At 45.0% G+C, this 19899-nt stretch overlaps 1 protein-coding gene across 1 annotated transcript in view; it reads right to left on the reverse strand.

Annotated features, from left to right (window-relative positions):
• Positions 1-19899, reverse strand: part of LOC121007492 (unconventional myosin-X-like) — a 102096-nt gene that overhangs the window by 75035 nt on the left and 7162 nt on the right. Inside the window, exon 2 of the mRNA XM_040439434.1 lies at positions 4964-5062. Coding sequence (XP_040295368.1) covers positions 4964-5062 — 99 coding nt within the window. The remainder of the gene's footprint in view (positions 1-4963; positions 5063-19899) is intronic.

Genomic DNA, 19899 nt, shown 5'->3' on the forward strand with positions numbered 1-19899 from the left:
ATGTTGTGTACGTCATCTCCACTCACTGAGCCTGCGCCGGCCTCTTCCTGCAGGAAGCTCATTATCCTGGTCTATTTACTTCTGTGTTTAACTAAAAATATTGTTTTTCGAGACCTTAGAGAAAAAAAAAGCCATCAGAGCGACGGGGCAGAAAAGGCGCGAGCGGGGAGAAAATACTCTTTATGCCGTAAACAAGATCATTGGCTTTGTATCCTGTGAACTAAATAAGTAACCGGATGTAAACCGCAAAATCCAGGCTACGTCTGACCCGCTGCGGCCTCCTAGAAAGACGACGAGGGTCTAAGAGCAAAAATAAAAATGGAGGCCCTTTTCAGCTGCTGCCTGACACCAGCACACTACTAACCACACAGCAGAGTCCTGGTGGCCTCGTGGTGTTTCCACGGCCTCCATGGACCCAGCTGCATCTACATGGGGTTCCTCTATGATATGTATGCCCCTTGACTAGGGGGAAAAGGGTGGTTATGAAGTTTCTAAATTCTCCAAAATTGCTCCTAATTTTTTTTATCTTGGGGAGGTTTATCTAAAAATACGTTTTTGGAGCTTTGTCTGTCCAGATCCCATAATGCATTACTGTAAAACGTTACCATCCAGGACACGACCCACTGTGGAACTACAAATCTCCGCAGGCTATAGACCAGGGATGCTCAACCTGCGGCCCTCCAAAACCACAACTCCCAGCACGCCCTAATAGCTGTAGGCCCGGCATGTTGAGAGTTGTAGTTTTACAACAGCTGGAGGGCCGCAGGATGGGCATCCCCTGCTATCTCTTAAATCAGAAGATATTTACATAAGGAGATTATGGCAAGGAGGACAATTTGGTCCATCCAGCTAAACATATATGTAGACGCCATTTACATTATAGAGACTACCCCCCCCCCCCCTTCCCATAGACCTGTGGTGACAATCCACTATGACACATGGCCGTCCTCGTTTAATCTGTCGAAATTCACAGTTTTTGTTAAGCAGGTTAATGAGCAAAGTGACTACTGTGGGTAATGACATGCAGAAGAGGAATCCCAGGCAGAGGAACTCTCGGAGGCATCAGCGGTAATAGTGGAGACGACATTACCTGTGACTACCTGACAGAGATCAAAGACTAAAGGGGTGAGGACCCCACGGGGCTCTCATGGGGGAGGGGACAATTATGGTGGGCCACTTAAACTACAAAGAAATTCTGAATGAGAAAACGAATCCAATAGAGACAACTGGTGTCCGTTTCCAGCGGGCTCGGGGACGCCGCCTGGCTTTTCCTGGACCAGCGGGGCTGGATTTTCTTTTACACATGCGCTGGCCTCCTCTAATCTGTAAAAGGAGAGATGCAGCTGAGAGAAGGGACAACATTGGACAGTTGCTCACAAGGCAATTCCGTACAACACGAATGCAGGTCGAACAGCCTTATGAATACGTTCTAATTGTCAGAATTATTGACGAATATTTCAGGACGTTTTTGTTCGCCCCTTTGATACGTTTCACAGTGAAAAAAAAGAGTCAACGGTCTGATTCTTAGTCGATGGCCCTCGGCTCTATCAGCTTTCCGTAAATTCCTCACCTCAGCGTATCCCGGACACTTCAAAGAGTTGATCACAAAAGAGGTCCATCTGCCCTTAAGGCACTTCACGAGGGGCCGTTTGAAAGGCCGTATTACAGCTCTTAAAGGGGTCGTCACTCAGCTTTTAAAGACTGGTGAATGACAATCGAGCTAGCTATGCTCTGTGCTGCAGCATTAAAAGGACTGTCCAAAAAGGGTCTGAACGACTTAAAAAAATAAATAAGTTAAATGAAAATGAAATAAAAAAAAGTAACTCTCCACAAATCCCCAGCGGATCCTGTTTCCCGAATCCTTCTCGTGTTCCCCGCCAGTCTCTACTTCATGGTCCCTCTGGAGGAACGGCCAATCAATACCCAAAGCAGCAACCTGCCGCAGCCCGCGATCGGCTGAGCAGCGAGATTTCCTGTATTGAGAGGAACCAGGAAGTAGAGACCGTCATGGGGACCAGGAAGCATGGGAATAGGAGTGGCGGGTCGGGGTTAGGGTCAGCAATTTATTTTATTTTATCTTTTATTTAAGATTTTCTCTTTCTTTATTTGGTATTTATTATTATTATTTCTTTTATTTATTGTTTTCTTTAAAGGGAACCTGTCACCGAGATTTTGTGTACAGAGCTGAGGACATGGGTTGCTAGATGGCCGCTAGCACATCCGCTATACCCAGTCCCCATAGCTCTGTGTGCTTTTATTGTGTAAAAAAAAAAACACTATTTGATACATATGCAAATTAACCTGAGATGTGTCCTGTACGTGAGATGAGTCGGGGACAGGACTCATCTCAGGTTAATTTGCATATGTATCAAACCGGTTTTTTTACACAATAAAAGCACACAGAGCTATGGGGACTGGGTATAGCGGATGTGCTAGAGGCCATCTAGTTACCCATGTCCTCAGCGCTATACCCAAAATCCAGATGACAGGTTCCCTTTAAGCCATTCTGCCCCAGGTTTAACTAATTTAAACTCAACCTCAAGAGACACAATGCAAACCCCGTCACGGACAGTTCTAGTGCTAATGACCTCCTATGAAGCGAGGGGGCAATTAGGATAAGGGTCCCGGGGCGAACGCTACCTCAGACCAACACATTACGCACTTGGCTATGCTGTTCTATACTCCTCATTCCCCTATGGCTGCATTATTAGGCATATCTTTCCATGTAGCAGAACCATTATTATAGGGAATAAGCAGATACGTGAAAGCAGGGAAAATAAATTTAATTAGTCTAACCAAGCTGGGCGACAACCTCCGTAAGAGCCGCAATGTTGGCATGTTGAAAATTCACCCAGCTTTCTTAGGCGCATATATCAATTATGAAATAGCTATATCGAGTTGTCTCAAACTTTCTTTCATTCTAGATGGAATACCCTCCAACAGCAGCACAGAGTGTTTGAGGTTCGAGATAGAATCTCAGCTTTTTCTTCAGTTCCTAAACTCTGCCAGAACCAAATCTATTATAGATCCTAAATCCAACATTCATTTCCTGCCGATTTCTCCCTTTGGTTCAGGATTTCTCATCCTCGCCACGACAAAGGCATCATCTATGGCTCATTGCATCCAGCAATAACCACATCCTGCCCTTTAATCGCTATCCCAGGACCCAGCAAAGGGCATTCACACCCACGGGAAATACATGGGGACGCACGCACGCACCCCGAGTCTGGATGACGACGGCTGGAAGTCCCAGATTTTTTTTATTTTATTTATACGAATAATGACATCTTAGCACGAGGGGTCCGACTTAGGAATGTGAAGCATCTTGTACGATAACACCATCCACATCTGCGAACAGCTGGCTGTCTGGGTTATGTCCCCACCACGTAATGAATTACTAAATGCCCTAAGTGGTGGAGGGACCTGAGGCAGAACCGCAGGAGATCACATCCTGGATCAATGGGATACGCAGAGTTAAAAAACCACATTAGCAAAGGACATAAGAGCATTCTTTTTTGATGGCGGGGGAGGGTAGACAATGGCTGCTCTGCTTTCATCTGCCGCCATGCCTACTCAGCAGTATGATATATGATAATTGCCCCCATGTGATGAGCCGCCTGACCACGCAGATTTTATAGGAAAAGTCTTGCAACTTACTAATAATACACTTTACGGGGGAACTTATTCTCCTTACGCCAGGATTTGCGATTTTTCAAATGATTTTTTTTGCGACTTTTCAATGCATTTGTGAACCTTCTAGCTACAATCTGCATTTGACGCGGCCCTCACCAAGTCTACGAAAACGGGGGGAAATTGGAGTAAAAAATTACTAGAAATAATAACTAGAACTAAGGCCTCATGCACACGAACGTATATTCTTTCCGTGTCAGGTCCGGGTTTTTTGCAGACCGTATACGGAACCATTCATTTCAATGGGTCTGCAAAAAAAAAACTGAAGTTACTCCGTGTGTATTCCGTTTCCGTATGTCCGTATTTCCGTTCCTCCAAAAAATAGAACATGTCCTATTATTGTCCGCATTACGGACAAGGATAATACTGTTCTATGAAGGGCCAGCTGTTCCGTTCCGCAAAATACGGAAATGCACAATGACGTCATCCGTATATTGTGCGTTTCAGTTTCCCACCAATATTAAAAGCGCTGCTTGCTTTCAATGAACAGAAGTATCCTTGTTCAAATACATTTAGAGGGTGGCTCACACAGCTGAGCATTTGCTACAAATGTATCCAGTTTAAAATCTCTGCCAGCAAAACAGCCTGGATGCCAGGTTGATACATGCATTAATACTGCACAGATACATTGCAGCAAAACATCAGAGAAGGACAGAGATGTGCGCTGCCGATTTCCTCAGAAGATTGTCTGCATGCAACTAGAGCAAAGCCTTAGCGTTTACTAGTTTCACCCTCTGGATGTAAACAAGAAGGTTTCCACTCACTGACAGCCAGCAGACATCTTGAAAATTGGAAGACATTTTTACAGAGTACATTAGAAAGGACTTTTATATAAATACAGATGATTAAAATAATAAAACTCCATAATAAATTGGATTCTTATTGAACTACAAAAATGCACCATAGTAAATCCATATATATAGGTATAATGGAGAAGGCGACTCTTGCTGTATATACTAAAACAGATTATAGCGACGTTACTGAAGCTCATTTGCTTTGCTGTAATAACCATCAGTCTGTGCACTCACGTGTCATGGACTTTTTCTTACACCCAGCAGCCAATCTAAGGAAGAAGAGCTGAAGTGTAAAGCAATTGTAATTTCAGACTTCAATAGATAATGTAGCCAGACCAGAGACACTGATTACAGCTATGTCCTAATGGACCAGAGCTAAAGAGCAGCCGACAGAGGGGAGAAAGGTAAGCAGGTAAGGTAGTGACATACTGAACAGGACACATCTGTGCTATTTCTTTCTTTCATCTACCAGATCTTACCTGTCCATAGTCACTAGTAAACAGGACATCTCCATCACTGCAAGAGGTGACCGTAGCCGGGACCAAAGTGCCATTTACAACAAGCCACACATGGCCGCCCTGCAACATAATAGGAGGGTAAAAGGTTAAAATGCAGTTTTAGTCACATCTGATATTAATATTATACAGTAGATATTCCTTACTTCTGTCACTCATCACTGTGGGATAGAGCACAAGAATATAATAGTGCCCTCTATGGACAAGTAAATAACTACCATAATACTGCCACCTATGTACAAGAATATAACTACTATAATACTGCCTCCTATGTACAAGAATATAACTACTATAATACTGCTCCTATGTACAAGAATATAACTACTATAATACTGCTCCTATGTACAAGAATATAACTACTATAATACTGCTCCTATGTACAAGAATATAACTACTATAATACTGCCTCTTACATACAAGAATATAACTACTATAATACTGCTCCTATTTATAGGAATATAACTACTATAATACTGCCTCCAATGTACAGGAATATAACTACTATAATACTGCTCCTATGTACAAGAATATAACTACTATAATACTGATCCCATGTACAAGAATATAACTACTATAATACTGCCCCCTATGTACAAGGATATAACTACTATAATACTGCTCCTATGTACAAGAATATAACTACTATAATACTGCTCCTGTGTACAAGAATATAACTACTATAATACTGCTCCTATGTACAAGGATATAACTACTATCATACTGCTCCTATGTACAAGAATATAACTACTATAATACTGCTCCTGTGTACAAGAATATAACTACTATAATACTGCTCCTATGTACAAGAATATAACTACTATAATACTGCCTCCTCCGTACAAGAATATAACTACTATAATACTGCTCCTATGTACAAGAATATAACTACTATAATACTGCTCCTATGTACAAGAATATAACTACTATAATACTGCTCCTATGTACAAGAATATACCTACTATAATACTGCTGCTATGTACAAGAATATAACTACTATAATACTGCTCCTATGTACAGGAATATAACTACTATAATACTGCTCCTATGTACAAGGATATAACTACTATAATACTGCTCCTATGTACAAGAATATAACTAATATAATACTGCCCCCTATGTACAAGAATATAACTACTATAATACTGCTCCTATGTACAAGGATATAACTACTATAATACTGCTCCTATGTACAAGAATATAACTACTATAATACTGCTCCTGTGTACAAGAATATAACTACTATAATACTGCTCCTATGTACAAGACTATAACTACTATAATACTGCTCCTATGTACAAGAATATAACTACTATAATACTGCCTCCTCCGTACAAGAATATAACTACTATAATACTGCTCCTATGTACAAGAATATAACTACTATAATACTGCTCCTATGTACAAGAATATAACTACTATAATACTGCTCCTATGTACAAGAATATACCTACTATAATACTGCTCCTATGTACAAGAATATAACTACTATAATACTGCTCCTATGTACAAGAATATAACTACTATAATACTGCTCCTATGTACAAGAATATAACTACTATAATACTGCTCCGATACAAGAATATAACTACTATAATACTGCCTCCTCCGTACAAGAATATAACTGCTATAATACTGCTCCTATGTACAAGAATATAACTACTATAATACTGCTCCTATGTACAAGAATATAACTACTATAATACTGCTCCTATGTATAAGAATATAACTACTATAATACTGCCTCCTATGTACAAGAATATAACTACTATAATACTGCCTCCTATGTACAAGAATATAACTACTATAATACTGCCTCCTATGTACAAGAATATAACTACTATAATACTGCCTCCTATGTACAAGAATATAACTACTATAATACTGCTCCTATGTATAAGAATATAACTACTATAATACTGCCTCCTATGTACAAGGATATAACTACTATAATACTGCCTCCTATGTGCAAGAATATAACTACTATAATACTGCCTATGTACAGGAATATAATCACTATAATACTGCCATGTATGGAGGACATAACGCATAGACGCAGTCACATCTTGCAGGTTGTAAGTGTATGAGGTCCAGTGGAGACGTGTGATGTCAGGTTTGGTTCTAGTACAGACACTGCCCAGGACTTTTGGGTTTGATTTCTGTACATTAATGACATAAAACCATATAAGCAGAAAACTGCAGGTAAGTACATTGTATAGCGGTAGAGGTTCGGATACACTGGTCCTTCTAATGACATAACATCTTATGTCACATCTACAACATAACAGCAGCAGGAGAGACAGGAGGGGAGATAGAAGCTGATCTGCGAGGAGCATGTCTGCCCGAATAGATGTGTCAGTGCAGACTGCCATCTCCGGGATAATCCGGTCAGGACAACGAGCTCAGGGACCAGGAGGAGGATTGTCACCTCTGGGGACTGAGTGATGAGATGACTGACAGCCCATCACTGACACACAGACCCAGCAGGGCAGAATAAGTAAAGGATGGAATTAGGACTGCAGAGATTTTACCCAGAACTGCAGGCCTGCACTTAAATTATTTAGAAGACCGTATGTCATTTAACTCCCTGCACCAACAGCACGTGAAGAGAATGGCGATGATACAAACAAGGCCCCTTTTAGCTGCTGCCTGACACCACTAGCATGTTCCCTCACATTACAGCACCTAAAATGGGCCCTTCCATCCAGGGGCCCCATAGCAGCTGCATGGACTGCCACTGTAATTCGTGCACACTTGCATTGCGCTGCAGCCATCATTGATTTTGTAAGAAAATATTTTTAAAAAGTCTCAAAACCGTTCTTTTCTGTCAATATCGTTATATGGGTCCCCAACCAGTAGGGTCCCGTATAGCAGATCCTGCATGGGCTGGCACACAACTCTCCTAGATTCCTCAGTGGCAAAACTACCTAGCCCTCAACATATTCAAAATCTCTGCTTGCTGTCAGTGAATGGAAAGTATCTAGTTTACATCCAGAAGCTGAAAACCGCTATAGACCCGAAACTTCTGACGGCCGAGGGTTTGCTACAATTGTATTCAGTCTAGACAAGGCACTGTAAGGTAATGGCATCACTAGCAGAAACTTATTTCTAGATGGTTTACCATCATGGGTCTGTAAAATATACTAGACAGGTGTTGCTGCAGTAACATGGATCCTAAAACGCGTTAGTGGATCGGCTAATAGTTGTCAGAATGTGTCACGGCTCCGCGCTGCATTACAAATAATTGGACAGGACCTGAGGTCTCTCTTCTCCTTCCAATACCCCAAGTGGCCACTTTACTGCATGGACTCATGTGGAACTACTGCAGCTAATTAGAATAATGCCGCAGTGAATGGCTGTCACAGAGCGCTGCGAGACATGACAGGGCAGGGACAAGAGAAAGTGACTGCGTTGAGGTGACCTGAATGATCGCAGAAAATTAAAGGATTACCAATGAAGTGGAATCTCACTGTAAGGGTCCATTCACACGATTAAAGTGACTGAAAAAGACTGATAGTGTAAGTTTATCTTCATATTTAAAGGGAGTCTGTAAGCAGTTTTAACCATGCTAAACTGCTGACAGCACAAGATAGGTGTCGGTATAGCAGTATAACCATACCTTTTTGCAAAGCTTTTTTTTATTATGAGGGGTAATGTGAATATGAAGTTTTATTCTGCCAGGTTCTGCTCCTGCAAGTGCCTAGGAGGCTGAGCTTCACTCTCTGCATCCAGCTCCTTCACAGCCCCTCCCTTCTGCTTTGAGTGACAGCTGTAGCATCCAACCAGGAGACCACTACAGCCCTGGCTCAGAACAGGATGGGAGGGGCTGTGAAGCAATGCAAAGCAGAGAGTACTCCTTGCAAGAGCAGAATAAAAGTTCCTAGTCACACTACTCCTGATGATAAAAGTTCCACACAATGTATGCGTTTAATGTGCTCCCTGGCCCCAACCTAGTGCTGTCAGCAGTTTCACTTTTTAAAACTGATGACAGATTACCTTTAAATAAGAGCTGAATTAAAATACTAAAAGGTAACCAGGTGTTCCCAGCTTAGTGATTATAGCTGTCAGATGCCATCAGTGAGGGTCCAACCTCTGGGACCACCACCATCATGAGAAGGGAAAGCAGCTCTGATTAAGTGCTGCATTCCCCCCCCCCCCCCCCTTTTTTTTTTTTTGCAATGGGCTGTTCCCTGCCACCCGCTGTGGATCAAACTGAAGTTGGCCCCTTTCACCTAAGTGTGGTTCCTTGCATAGTGGACGGCCAGGACAACACTGTGCAAGAAAAAAAAAACGGTAAAAGGGATGCAAAGCCACAACCCCTCGATTCCTTGGATCGCCACGGTTCCCAGAGGTTGGATGACTCAGATCCTTACCGATCCTACCGTGGTGGTATATCAAAGCAGTACGCCATCATTTGGGAACACCCCTTTAATAACGCTAAACAGGCATGTTGACCTATCAGGGCCAATAGGAATAATAAAATACACTGCTCAAAAAAATAAAGGGAACAGTTAAACAACACAATGTAACTCCAAGTCAATCACACTTCTGTGAAATCAAAACTGTCCACTTAGGAAGCAACACTGAGTGACAATCAATTTCACATGCTGTTGTGCAAATGGGATAGACAACAGGTGGAAATTATAGGCAATTAGCAAGACACCCCCAATAAAGGAGTGGTTCTGCAGGTGGTGACCACAGACCACTTCTCAGTTCCTATGCTTCCTGGCTGATGTTTTGGTCACTTTTGAATGCTGGCGGTGCTTTCACTCTAGTGGTAGCATGAGACGGAGTCTACAACCCACACAAGTGGTTCAGGTAGTGCAGCTTATCCAGGATAGCACATCAATGCGAGCTGTGGCAAGAAGGTTTGCTGTGTCTGTCAGCATAGTGTCCAGAGCATGGAGGCGCTACCAGGAGACAGGCCAGTACATCAGGAGACGTGGAGGAGGCTGTAGGAGGGCAACAACCCAGCAGCAGGACCGCTACCTCCGCCTTTGGCAAGGAGGAACAGGAGAAGCACTGCCAGAGCCCTGCAAAATGATCTCCAGCAGGCCACAAATGTGCATGTGTCTGCTCAAACGGTCAGAAACAGACTCCATGAGGGTGATATGAGGGCCCGACGTCCACAGGTGGGTGTTGTGCTTACAGCCCAACACCGTGCAGGACGTTTGGCATTTGCCAGAGAACACCAAGATTGGCAAATTCGCCACTGGCGCCCTGTGCTCTTCACAGATGAAAGCAGGTTCACACTGAGCATATGTGACAGACATGACAGAGTATGGAGACGCCGTGGAGAACGTTCTGCTGCCTGCAACATCCTCCAGCATGACCGGTTTGGCATTGGGTCAGTAATGGTGTGGGGTGGCATTTCTTTGGAGGGCTGCACAGCACTCCATGTGCTCGCCAGAGGTAGCCTGACTGCCATTAGGTACAGAGATGAGATCCTCAGACCCCTTGTGAGACCATATGCTGGTGCGGTTGACCCTGGGTTCCTCCTAATGCAAGACAATGCTAGACCTCATGTGGCTGGAGTGTGTCAGCAGTTCCTGCAAGACGAAGGCATTGATGCTATGGACTGGCCCGCCCGTTCCCCAGACCTGAATCCAATTGAGCACATCTGGGACATCATGTCTCGCTCTATCCACCACGTTGCACCACAGACTGTCCAGGAGTTGGCAGATGCTTTAGTCCAGGTCTGGGAGGAGATCCCTCAGGAGACCGCCACCTCATCAGGAGCATGCACAGGCGTTGTAGGGAGGTCATACAGGCACGTGGAGGCCACACACACTACTGAGCCTCATTTTGACTTGTTTTAAGGACATTACATCAAAGTTGGATCAGCCTGTAGTGTGTTTTTCCACTTTAATTTTGAGTGTGACTCCAAATCCAGACCTCCATGGGTTGAAAAATTTGATTTCCATTTTTTAATTTTTGTGTGATTTTGTTGTCAGCACATTCAACTATGTAAAGAACAAAGTATTTCAGAAGAATATTTAATTAATTCAGATCTAGGAAAATTAATGGGTTCGCACCTGTTCCGCAAAATTGAGGAACGGATGCAGACCCATTTTGCGGACGTGTGAATGGATCCTTACTGAACGTAGTAATACGAGAATATTAAAAGCATAACAATGGTAACAGCAACAATATTATTATTAGTAAAATATTTTATTTTTCTTTATTATTATTAGGTTTATTATTTTCTATTATCCTATTAGAATGTAAATACTACAAGCAGTACATCTCAGTGGATATATGAGAAGGCAGAAGGCATTTCTCCCTTTCTTAATGCACAACCTTGAAGACAAAGAAAGCAGAATCCTAATATCTGGTGGATTGTGTTCAGCATTTATACCCCCCCCCCCCCCCCCCCATCAGCTGAGATAACTTGCATCCCCTCCTATGTGTACATGGAATAGAGGGGGGGACTGGTGCTATGTGCGCAGCCCCCGTAATGTTACATTCCCATGCGCCCACCGCCCCTCACATCTCTGACAGATGCTGTCCATATTACACTTCTTATTAATAGAGTGTCGGATCCGCAGGAAGAAGGCGAGCTCCATAGAGGAAGAGTCTAATCAAGCAGAAATTGTGCTGCCGGCAGCTGTGGGACCCCCAGTAAATAGCTCAGTCTTGTACACAGCAGGGGGGAGCTGGTATCCACTGAGATGCTGCAGGCAGGTACATATAAATATAGGCCTGGCGGGGCATAGAGAAGGGGGGAATACATGCTCAAAGCCTCCTCATAAACTCTATGTAACCTTGCTTTGTTGGTTTTGAGACTGAATTTACAGCTACATGTGAACTGATTCATTCCAGCCTCATCTGGCGACTACTATAGGATATGCCATAAATGCCACCTCAGAGACCCCCACCCACAAGGAGAATGAGGGTCCCTTGACTTCTAGGGTCCCTATGCACAGTCAGCCACCTCTTCCAGATAGGTTGGGTCCTATCTGGAAGAGGATGCAATATATTTAAAAAAAAATCCACTTCCACAGCCTTCCGTTTTTTTGCATACAGTTCCTATGCAGATCTATGGGTCTCCATGGTTACCGACTAAACCCCCCCCCCCCCCCCCCAAAACTCCTATGTATAGTCTCATGATTCAGTCTGGCGTCACTACACTCCCTCTGACACCTTCTTGATAATCTACAGATTGGGGCAGATGGAAGCGAGCGACACTTGTCTGCAGGATCAGACTACACACTGTCTGTTTGTAGTCTGTCACCATGGAGACATATAGGCTTGAATAGGAACTGTATAGAGAGAATACATATCTTCTGTCATCTGTAGTGTCTTAGGCAAGATGACCTCCATTAATGACTAGGAAAAGGTGGCCACAAACGATCTACAATTATACAAATTCTCAGTTCTGTTTCAAGGGGTTGTCCGGCCTGGGTGCTGACCAAACCGATCCTTGGAAATTGTGCTCAATGAAAGGGGAAAAAACAAAAAAAAAAAAACAAAAGTAGAATCACTTGACTACAGTGCTGCCATTCCCGCATCGCAGCCCGGTTCCCAGCCGGGTCACCACACAGATGGTGGTCCCATGACTACTGTGGTCAATCACTATCCTCAGTGTTCACATGTGCAAGAACAGTACGCCACTGCAAGTGACATGTCGCCCTTGTCTTTGTGACCTCCGAAGAGGAGGCACAATGTTTTTTTTTTTGTTTTGTTTTAAATAATTGGGCCCAGGTTCTGAGGGTATGGGGTTGTCTTGGCTCCTAGGCCAGACAACCCCTTTAAGTACTAGGTCATAGGTCGGTATAGGTTTCCGCCTCCACATACTTAGGCCTCATGCACACGACCGTTCAATTTTTTGCGGATAGGCAAAACACGGAACCCGCCTGTGTGTTTTCCGCAATTTGTGGAACGGAACAGGCGGCCCATTGTAGAAATGCCTATTCTTGTCCGCAAAACGGACAAAAATAGGACATGTTTTTTGTTTTTTTTTTGCGGGGCCACGGAACGGAGCAACGGATGCGGACAGCACACGGAGTGCTGTCCGCATCTTTTGGTGCCCCAATTAAAGTGAATGGGTCCGCACCATGAGGCCTTACCAACATTTTAGTTGGTGAATTTGGGGCATTTAAGCCACAACCTGAGAACGCTTTCTTATGGGTGGAGGACAGGCTGAGTTTGCTGGGACCATCTCAGAAAATTAGGAACAGTCCCTGCAAATTCGGGACGGCTGGCAATCATGTACGTAAAACTAAACAGTATTGCTAATTAAAAGGTCAGAAGTAGAGATTTTATGGAAAATAGTTGTAGGAATGATATCTGTGACTGTAGATCTCACCTTTACCATAAATGGTGACAGATGACCACGTCCACCCCCCTTACATTGACTGTGGTTGTGTAGCTAGAACAATGCTGTCTGAAGTTGCTCTCAGGGGACGAGGTTAATTTAATTGTCTGCTTCGTGCGCTTGGTGAGCGAGCAGATGGATTACAGCATCCTCCAAGGTTCTAGGAAGCAGAGCCACCTACAAGCCCAAAACATGACGCCTGGTAACTGCCCTTTTACTGGGGACACATTCTAATATATATACATCTAGGGACAGATACCATGCTGGCGGCAATCATGCCCAAAAGAGAATTCTGAGATGTTACAAACATCTATGGCCCGGCTTCCATTTCTCAAACGGATCTGTAAAATGAAAGCTACATTGTGATTAGTTTCTATGGGCAACTAAGAAAAGTCTTCTGTTAAACAACTTTGACAAAGGAGAACTAAATCAGGCTTAGTTGCCCATAGCAACCAATCACAGCACAGCTTTCCTTCCTCAATAGTGGAACAGGAAATGAAAGCTGCACTGTGATTGGCTGCTATAGGCAACCAGGGCAGTTTTTTCTTTCAGTTTCATAAATCTCCACGATTAGGCCTCCGTTTTCCATAGTTGTCTAGACCTGGTTCTCCATAGCAACCAATCACAGCACAGCTTTCATTTCTCATTCTGTTACTGAAAAATGAAAGCTGCACTTTGATTGGTTGCTATAGGCAAGTAATGCAGTTTTTTCTTTCAGTTTCATAAATTTCCCCGCTTAGGCCTCAGTTGTCTGTAGCAAAAAGTCACAGCGCAGCTTTCATTTCCTATTCTGCTACTGTAAAATGAAAGCTGCACTGTGATTGGTTGCTACTAATGCAGTTTTTTCTTTAAATTTCATAAATCTCCCCATCAGGCCTCAGTTGTCTAGACCTGATTGTCCCTAGCAACCAATCACAGCGCAGATTTCATTTCCCATTCTGCTAATGTAAAATGAAAGCTGCGCTGTGATTGGTTGCTAAGGGGAAACAAAGACAGCTTTTCTTTTAGATGAATCAACATGGCCACCTCTATATAAATTATTGTGTCGGGAATTTTGCCCTTTTAGAAATTTTCCCTTTCTGTAGCGATGACTGAAGGCTCAGCAGACAATGGACGGCATTCAGCTGGCGATACTTTCACCCGCCGCACGGCGAGGACATCACACGGCTTGATGGTGTTTATGACGCAGACAATGAATCATTTGATGGACTCGGCGATGGCTTTGGTTTGGTCTCTCCGACAAATCATTTCTTCCTTGAGTGAACCGCGAGAATCGTTTTAGTCACGGTGGAGCATCTTCGTATGAAGTCGCCTTCGTCAACCCGTCGCATGACCAGAGACCCCATCACTTCACACCATTCTGGTTGTGCTCTTCTGAAGTGACTGTCTACATTAGAAATGCAACCTTTTTATCAATTCCTCAACATTTCCAAAATCTCTGCTTCCAGGCAGTGAATGGGTTATTGCGGTTTACATCAGGAGGCTGAAAAATTTTGGCTACTTTCACACTTGCGGCAGGACGGATCCGACAGGCTGTTCACCCTGTCGGATCAGTCCTTCCGCTATTTCGCCGTGCCGTCCCCATTGACTATAATGGGGACGGGGGCAGAGCTCCAGCGCAGCACGGCAGTGCACGGTGAAAGGCCGCTGGACTAAAGTCCTGCATGTCCGACTTTTTAGTCCAGCGGCCTCTCACCGCGAACTGCCGTACTGCACCGGGAGCTCCGCCCCGTCCCCATTATAGTCAATTTGGACGGAGCGGCGGTCCAGCGGCACGGCGAAATAGCGGAAGGACGGATCCGACAGGGTGAACAGCCTGTCGGATCCGTCCTGCCGCAAGTGTGAAAGTAGCCTTACCCTGGTCTCTTTAAATCAATTACAAAAATACATAAAAATCTGTGTTTATTGCAAAAGAGACGCTCATCATTATTTTTTATGTAAATTGCAGGCTGTAGCCCTTCAGTCATTTTTCCTCGGCAGATTGCGCTGACATTGCGGCCGTCCGGATGTATACATTCCAGGCCACGACGTGTACAAGTGTTGGGAAATACCAGATCTCAGCGCCTGTTGCAACATAAAAGAATTTAGGATGTCAACGATCCTGCCTTTAACAAGAACTGCTTCCCTGACAGAGCGAGGGCCTGATGGAGAACCTACATTTGTCTCCCCGCTGTCCTGACCCCACTGAGATCTTCAGAAGTAATAGCCCCCCGCCCCCACTTCCCTTTACATTTCCTTCCAGTGACTCAGCAACTGCCCCTCCTGCTGATCCTCTGTCTGCATTACTGCAGCGCTGAAGGGGTTAAACCCAGCATCACGGGTTAAGCGCCTGAGCACCCCATGAGCAGCAGACATTGTCTTCCTAAGGGCTCATGCATAAGACCGTATGGCTTTTTCAGTATCTTGCAGTCCGCAAACAACAGATCCGCAAAAAATACGGACGTCCGAGTGCATTCCGTTTTTTGCGGAACAGAACATCTGGCCCCTAATAGAACAGCACTGTCCTTGTCCGTTATGCGGACAATAATAGGACATGTTCTATCTTTGAATGGAAATACGGAAATGGAATGCATACGGAATACCCCCGTTTTTTTTTGTGGATCCAGAACGTGAGCCCTAAACAGAACGTAAGCCCTAACACTCAGGATGGGTGTTCAAGGAAATAGGGGCCTGGGATGGGGCGACAGCCAAGAAAGCAAGGGCTTACTTACCGGTACATCATTCATCTTTTTTCTAGGAAAGCTGGGTGATGATCAATATGGCTGCCCTTACAGCTTCCATAACATTTCTCACCCTAATTCCCAGGAGAATGGGAGAGGTCACTGCCCAGATAGGCAGCCGTGCACGGCAGGGGTCTGGAAAAGCTGGGTAGCGGCTATCACCATTACAAGCAGTAGCTGTCATCTATCTCTCCCAGACAATGCAGACCATATGGGTCATAGGACATTCAGCTTTACAAGACTTCTGCATGGCAAACGCCTGTCTAGTAAGACAGCGATACATTCCTGACTGCCATCATTCAGGGTTCTGGGAACGCTGGATAATGACCCATAGGTCCCAAATGACAGATTCTAGAGGGGCTGTGACCGAACTTTCCCAGACTCCTGAATGATCCATTTGACTAGTAATGCAAAGGCAGGGGTGCACCTAGCCTTTCTGCTGCCTGAGGCGAAAACTAAAAAGACGCCCCCCCCAATGCCAATTTCTTAACCTAACGCCGTTGCCACAATGAAAGTGTTCACTGCCCTTCTGCTGCCCCCCCCCCCCTCTTGCCCCTACCTGGTGCTGCCTGAGGCGATCGCCTCACCTGGCCTCATTGTGGTGCTGCCCTGTGCAAAGGAATAAGAGTTAAGGATGTCTCACTTTTCAACTAGACATACAGACTTAAGCAATGGCTACCCGGCGACACTGGTCGTGCAACACCTGTCGCGGCCAGGATTGCCGAGTAGCGGTGATCCCACAGAAATGCACGGGATCGCTGCAGCAGTCAGTTGGATTTCTTGCAACTACCGCGGCAATCCCATTCATTTCTAAGGGATCACTGATACTCAGCGATCCTGGCCGCGACAGGTGTTGCACGACCCGTGTCGCCGGGTAGCACTTGCCTTACCATCCGGAGCAGGGTCTGGGAAAGCTGGGTGGGATCTACAATGATTATGATCCACATTTCAGATTCTATAGAAGTTGTCACCCAGCTTTCCAAGACTCTGGAATGGCAAATCTTCCAAGGATAGAAGCCGACAAAAAGAGTACAACTACGTTGAGGCACGTGTCGCGCAACATGTTGTGCAATGATAGTAAATGGTGTTGCACTGTGGCGCGACAGTCGCACAAACATCCAACTTCGATGGATTTTTTTGCGGCTGTCGTGTTGCAGTCACAGCATGTCACAGTGAGACACCATTGACTATCATTATAAAAAAAAAAAAATGTTGCGCGACTTTTCTGCGACAAGAAGTCGCGCGACAAATGTCTTCGTGTAGCCCTAGCTGTAGTCAGACATCTAGAAAAGCTGGGTGGGATCTATAATGGTCATTTTAATTCTCACCAAGGACAGATCAGGCACCGAGTTATGCATGGCCGTTTTATAAGACGCCAGACTACAACCACCATCACCCCCAGTCCAAAATAAATAAAAAAAAGTCGGAATCAGGCCTAGTCAGACTCAGGCAGTGACAAAGTGACGAGAAATGTGAAATAATTGACACCGTAGCGGGTGACAATGAGGATCAGCGGCGAGGTGTGTGGACTGGTCACTGGTGGGATATCACGAGTGTGGGCAGAGGCCTGGAGGGCAGAACCCGGCACGTGACACGGCTGCTTTATCATACAAAACGCGGAATGAATAAAATATGAGGCGGATGCAGGAATCTGCTAATGGAGGAGAAAGCCTGGGGGGAGGGGAGCAGAGATTGCAAAATGGGGGGGGGGGGCTATTCCCAGGGTGGTCTGGTACAGCGGAGAAGATAAAGCCTTGTGGGAAAGAAGACAAATGTCATATCATTAACACTTACCGCTCCAGGCAGGTGCATAGAGGAATGCAAGCACACCATAAGGGTAGATTAACACGCGGCAAATTTGTTTTGCGGAAATTTCTGCGACTGTTTTATGCATCTGAATGGGGCTTGCAGAAATCCATGCGCTTGCTGCCCAAACAATCCAAAAATTTCCTGCAATATATTTGCAGTGTGTGAATAAGCCTATGATGCATAGCGTAGAGCAGGTAATTGGTGGTGGGGGGGGGGGGCTATTAGAGGGTTTTTCCACTGGGCTATAAAGGAGTTAGAAACTTGAGGGGGGGGGGGGGGGGGGGGGCTACTTATGCCATGTGATGCCCAGGACAAGTGAATGATGTTCCATTCAGTTTGCACCATTTGTGCGATTTGCATTGATTTTGCCAATTTTTTGTGTCTCCGGGGGTTCAGGGTGGTCAGGAAATCCCTCTATATTTCAAGCTTCAAAGTGAGAGGGTGAAGTTGCATCAATGCCTTGGTCTCTATTCACTTACAGCGTCCAAAGATCATGCGACTGTCGTCATGAAATGGCAAAGTCGCAGGAGGGTGCACACTTAGTGGATGACGCAAATTGTGTGAACCCAAGAGACTTTTAAAAGCGATTGCGCCATTCTATTCTATGGAGCAGGACAATACAAAAGATTAGGGTTTGTTCACACGTGATTAGGAAATGTAAAAAAATAAATAAATAATAATATCGAAGGAAAAGTGCAATTTAACTGTTTATTTTCTTAAAGGGGTTGTCCCATGAAGAACATCCACACACAGGATAGGGGGCGTGCCAGATTGGTGGGTGTCTAACCACTGGGGCTCCTGCTGTTCCTCCCATTTCACTAGAGCGCAACCCCTTTCAATTTAATAAAAAAAACAGCTCCACACGGTGTACCATAGTAAAACCCGTCACACTCATGTTACCGACCCCCAGCTGCTCCCCATTCAGATGCTTTACGGCCTCCTGCCGATCTCTACTTCCTGGTCCATCTTGACACAGGAAATGACCAATTACAGTGAGAGGCGTGTCACCACGGCAGTCAGTGATTGGCTGAGCAGTCACTTCCTGTTTGTCTAGAGCAGGCATGCTCAACCTGCGGCCCTCCAGCTGTTGAAAAACTCCCAGCATGCCTCAGATCGCTGTAGGCTGTCAGAGGATGATGGAAGTTGTAGTTTTGCAACAACCTTTTAACACCACATTTAATGGCCGGAAAACCCCTTTAAAGGAATCCTGTAAAAAATGTTCTGGTGTGACCACCATGTTCCCTCCATCTCACAGGCAGCACTGGGCTACAATGTAAGGACTCCACCAAACAGCTCCTCCTATCTCAGCTTCCCAGAGCCATGGAAGTACGATATGGGGGAGGGCGAGATCCTGGCGATTCCTGCTGTAGTCCCCGAATTTTAAGGCTTTGGGCGGAGTTGTACTTTAAGTTCCGGATACGTCTGCCCAGCAGATTCACTCCTGTACACTACAGCATGCAGATGGCTATCTGGGGTCACAGTGCCCGGCCCCTCACCGCACAGCCATCTCACATCCTACTTTTGTAAGTCCAACAATGGCCGAGACATCTGGGCCCATTATTAAGTGATATATATATAGAACCAAAGTATTTTCCCACACCGCCGGTGCTCGGGGACACCCCCGGCTGCGGTGGTCGCCAGAAGATGACAATATGGTTTCAACGCACTGACACAGTAACAGTACTGGACTCCAGCGAGTACAGGTAACACAGTCCCTGGCGCTGTGGTAGAACTACAAGTGCAGGGACACCTTTGAAGGCGAGCCCCAAATACACTGAAGGGGCATTCTGGCGTTTGTTGTCCTTGTCAACCGACACCAGTTAAGAAATGACAAGTGATACCGCCTCCTATGGACATAAATGCCAGCGCCTTTAGCAAGACTTTAAAAAGTTTTCCCAATTCTGAATTGAAACCACTTTTCCCAAATGTGACAGACAACTGCTTAGATAACAACCCCATTAAATCATGTAGTCTCTGGGGTCGTACAAGCGTGCTACAGAGCTGCCTGGTTACAAGGTCATGTCATGCGGCTTCCCCGATTTCAGTAAACCTTTTAG

The sequence above is a fragment of the Bufo bufo genome, chromosome 7 (genome assembly GCF_905171765.1).
Source record: "Bufo bufo chromosome 7, aBufBuf1.1, whole genome shotgun sequence".
Classification (NCBI taxonomy): domain Eukaryota; kingdom Metazoa; phylum Chordata; class Amphibia; order Anura; family Bufonidae; genus Bufo; species Bufo bufo.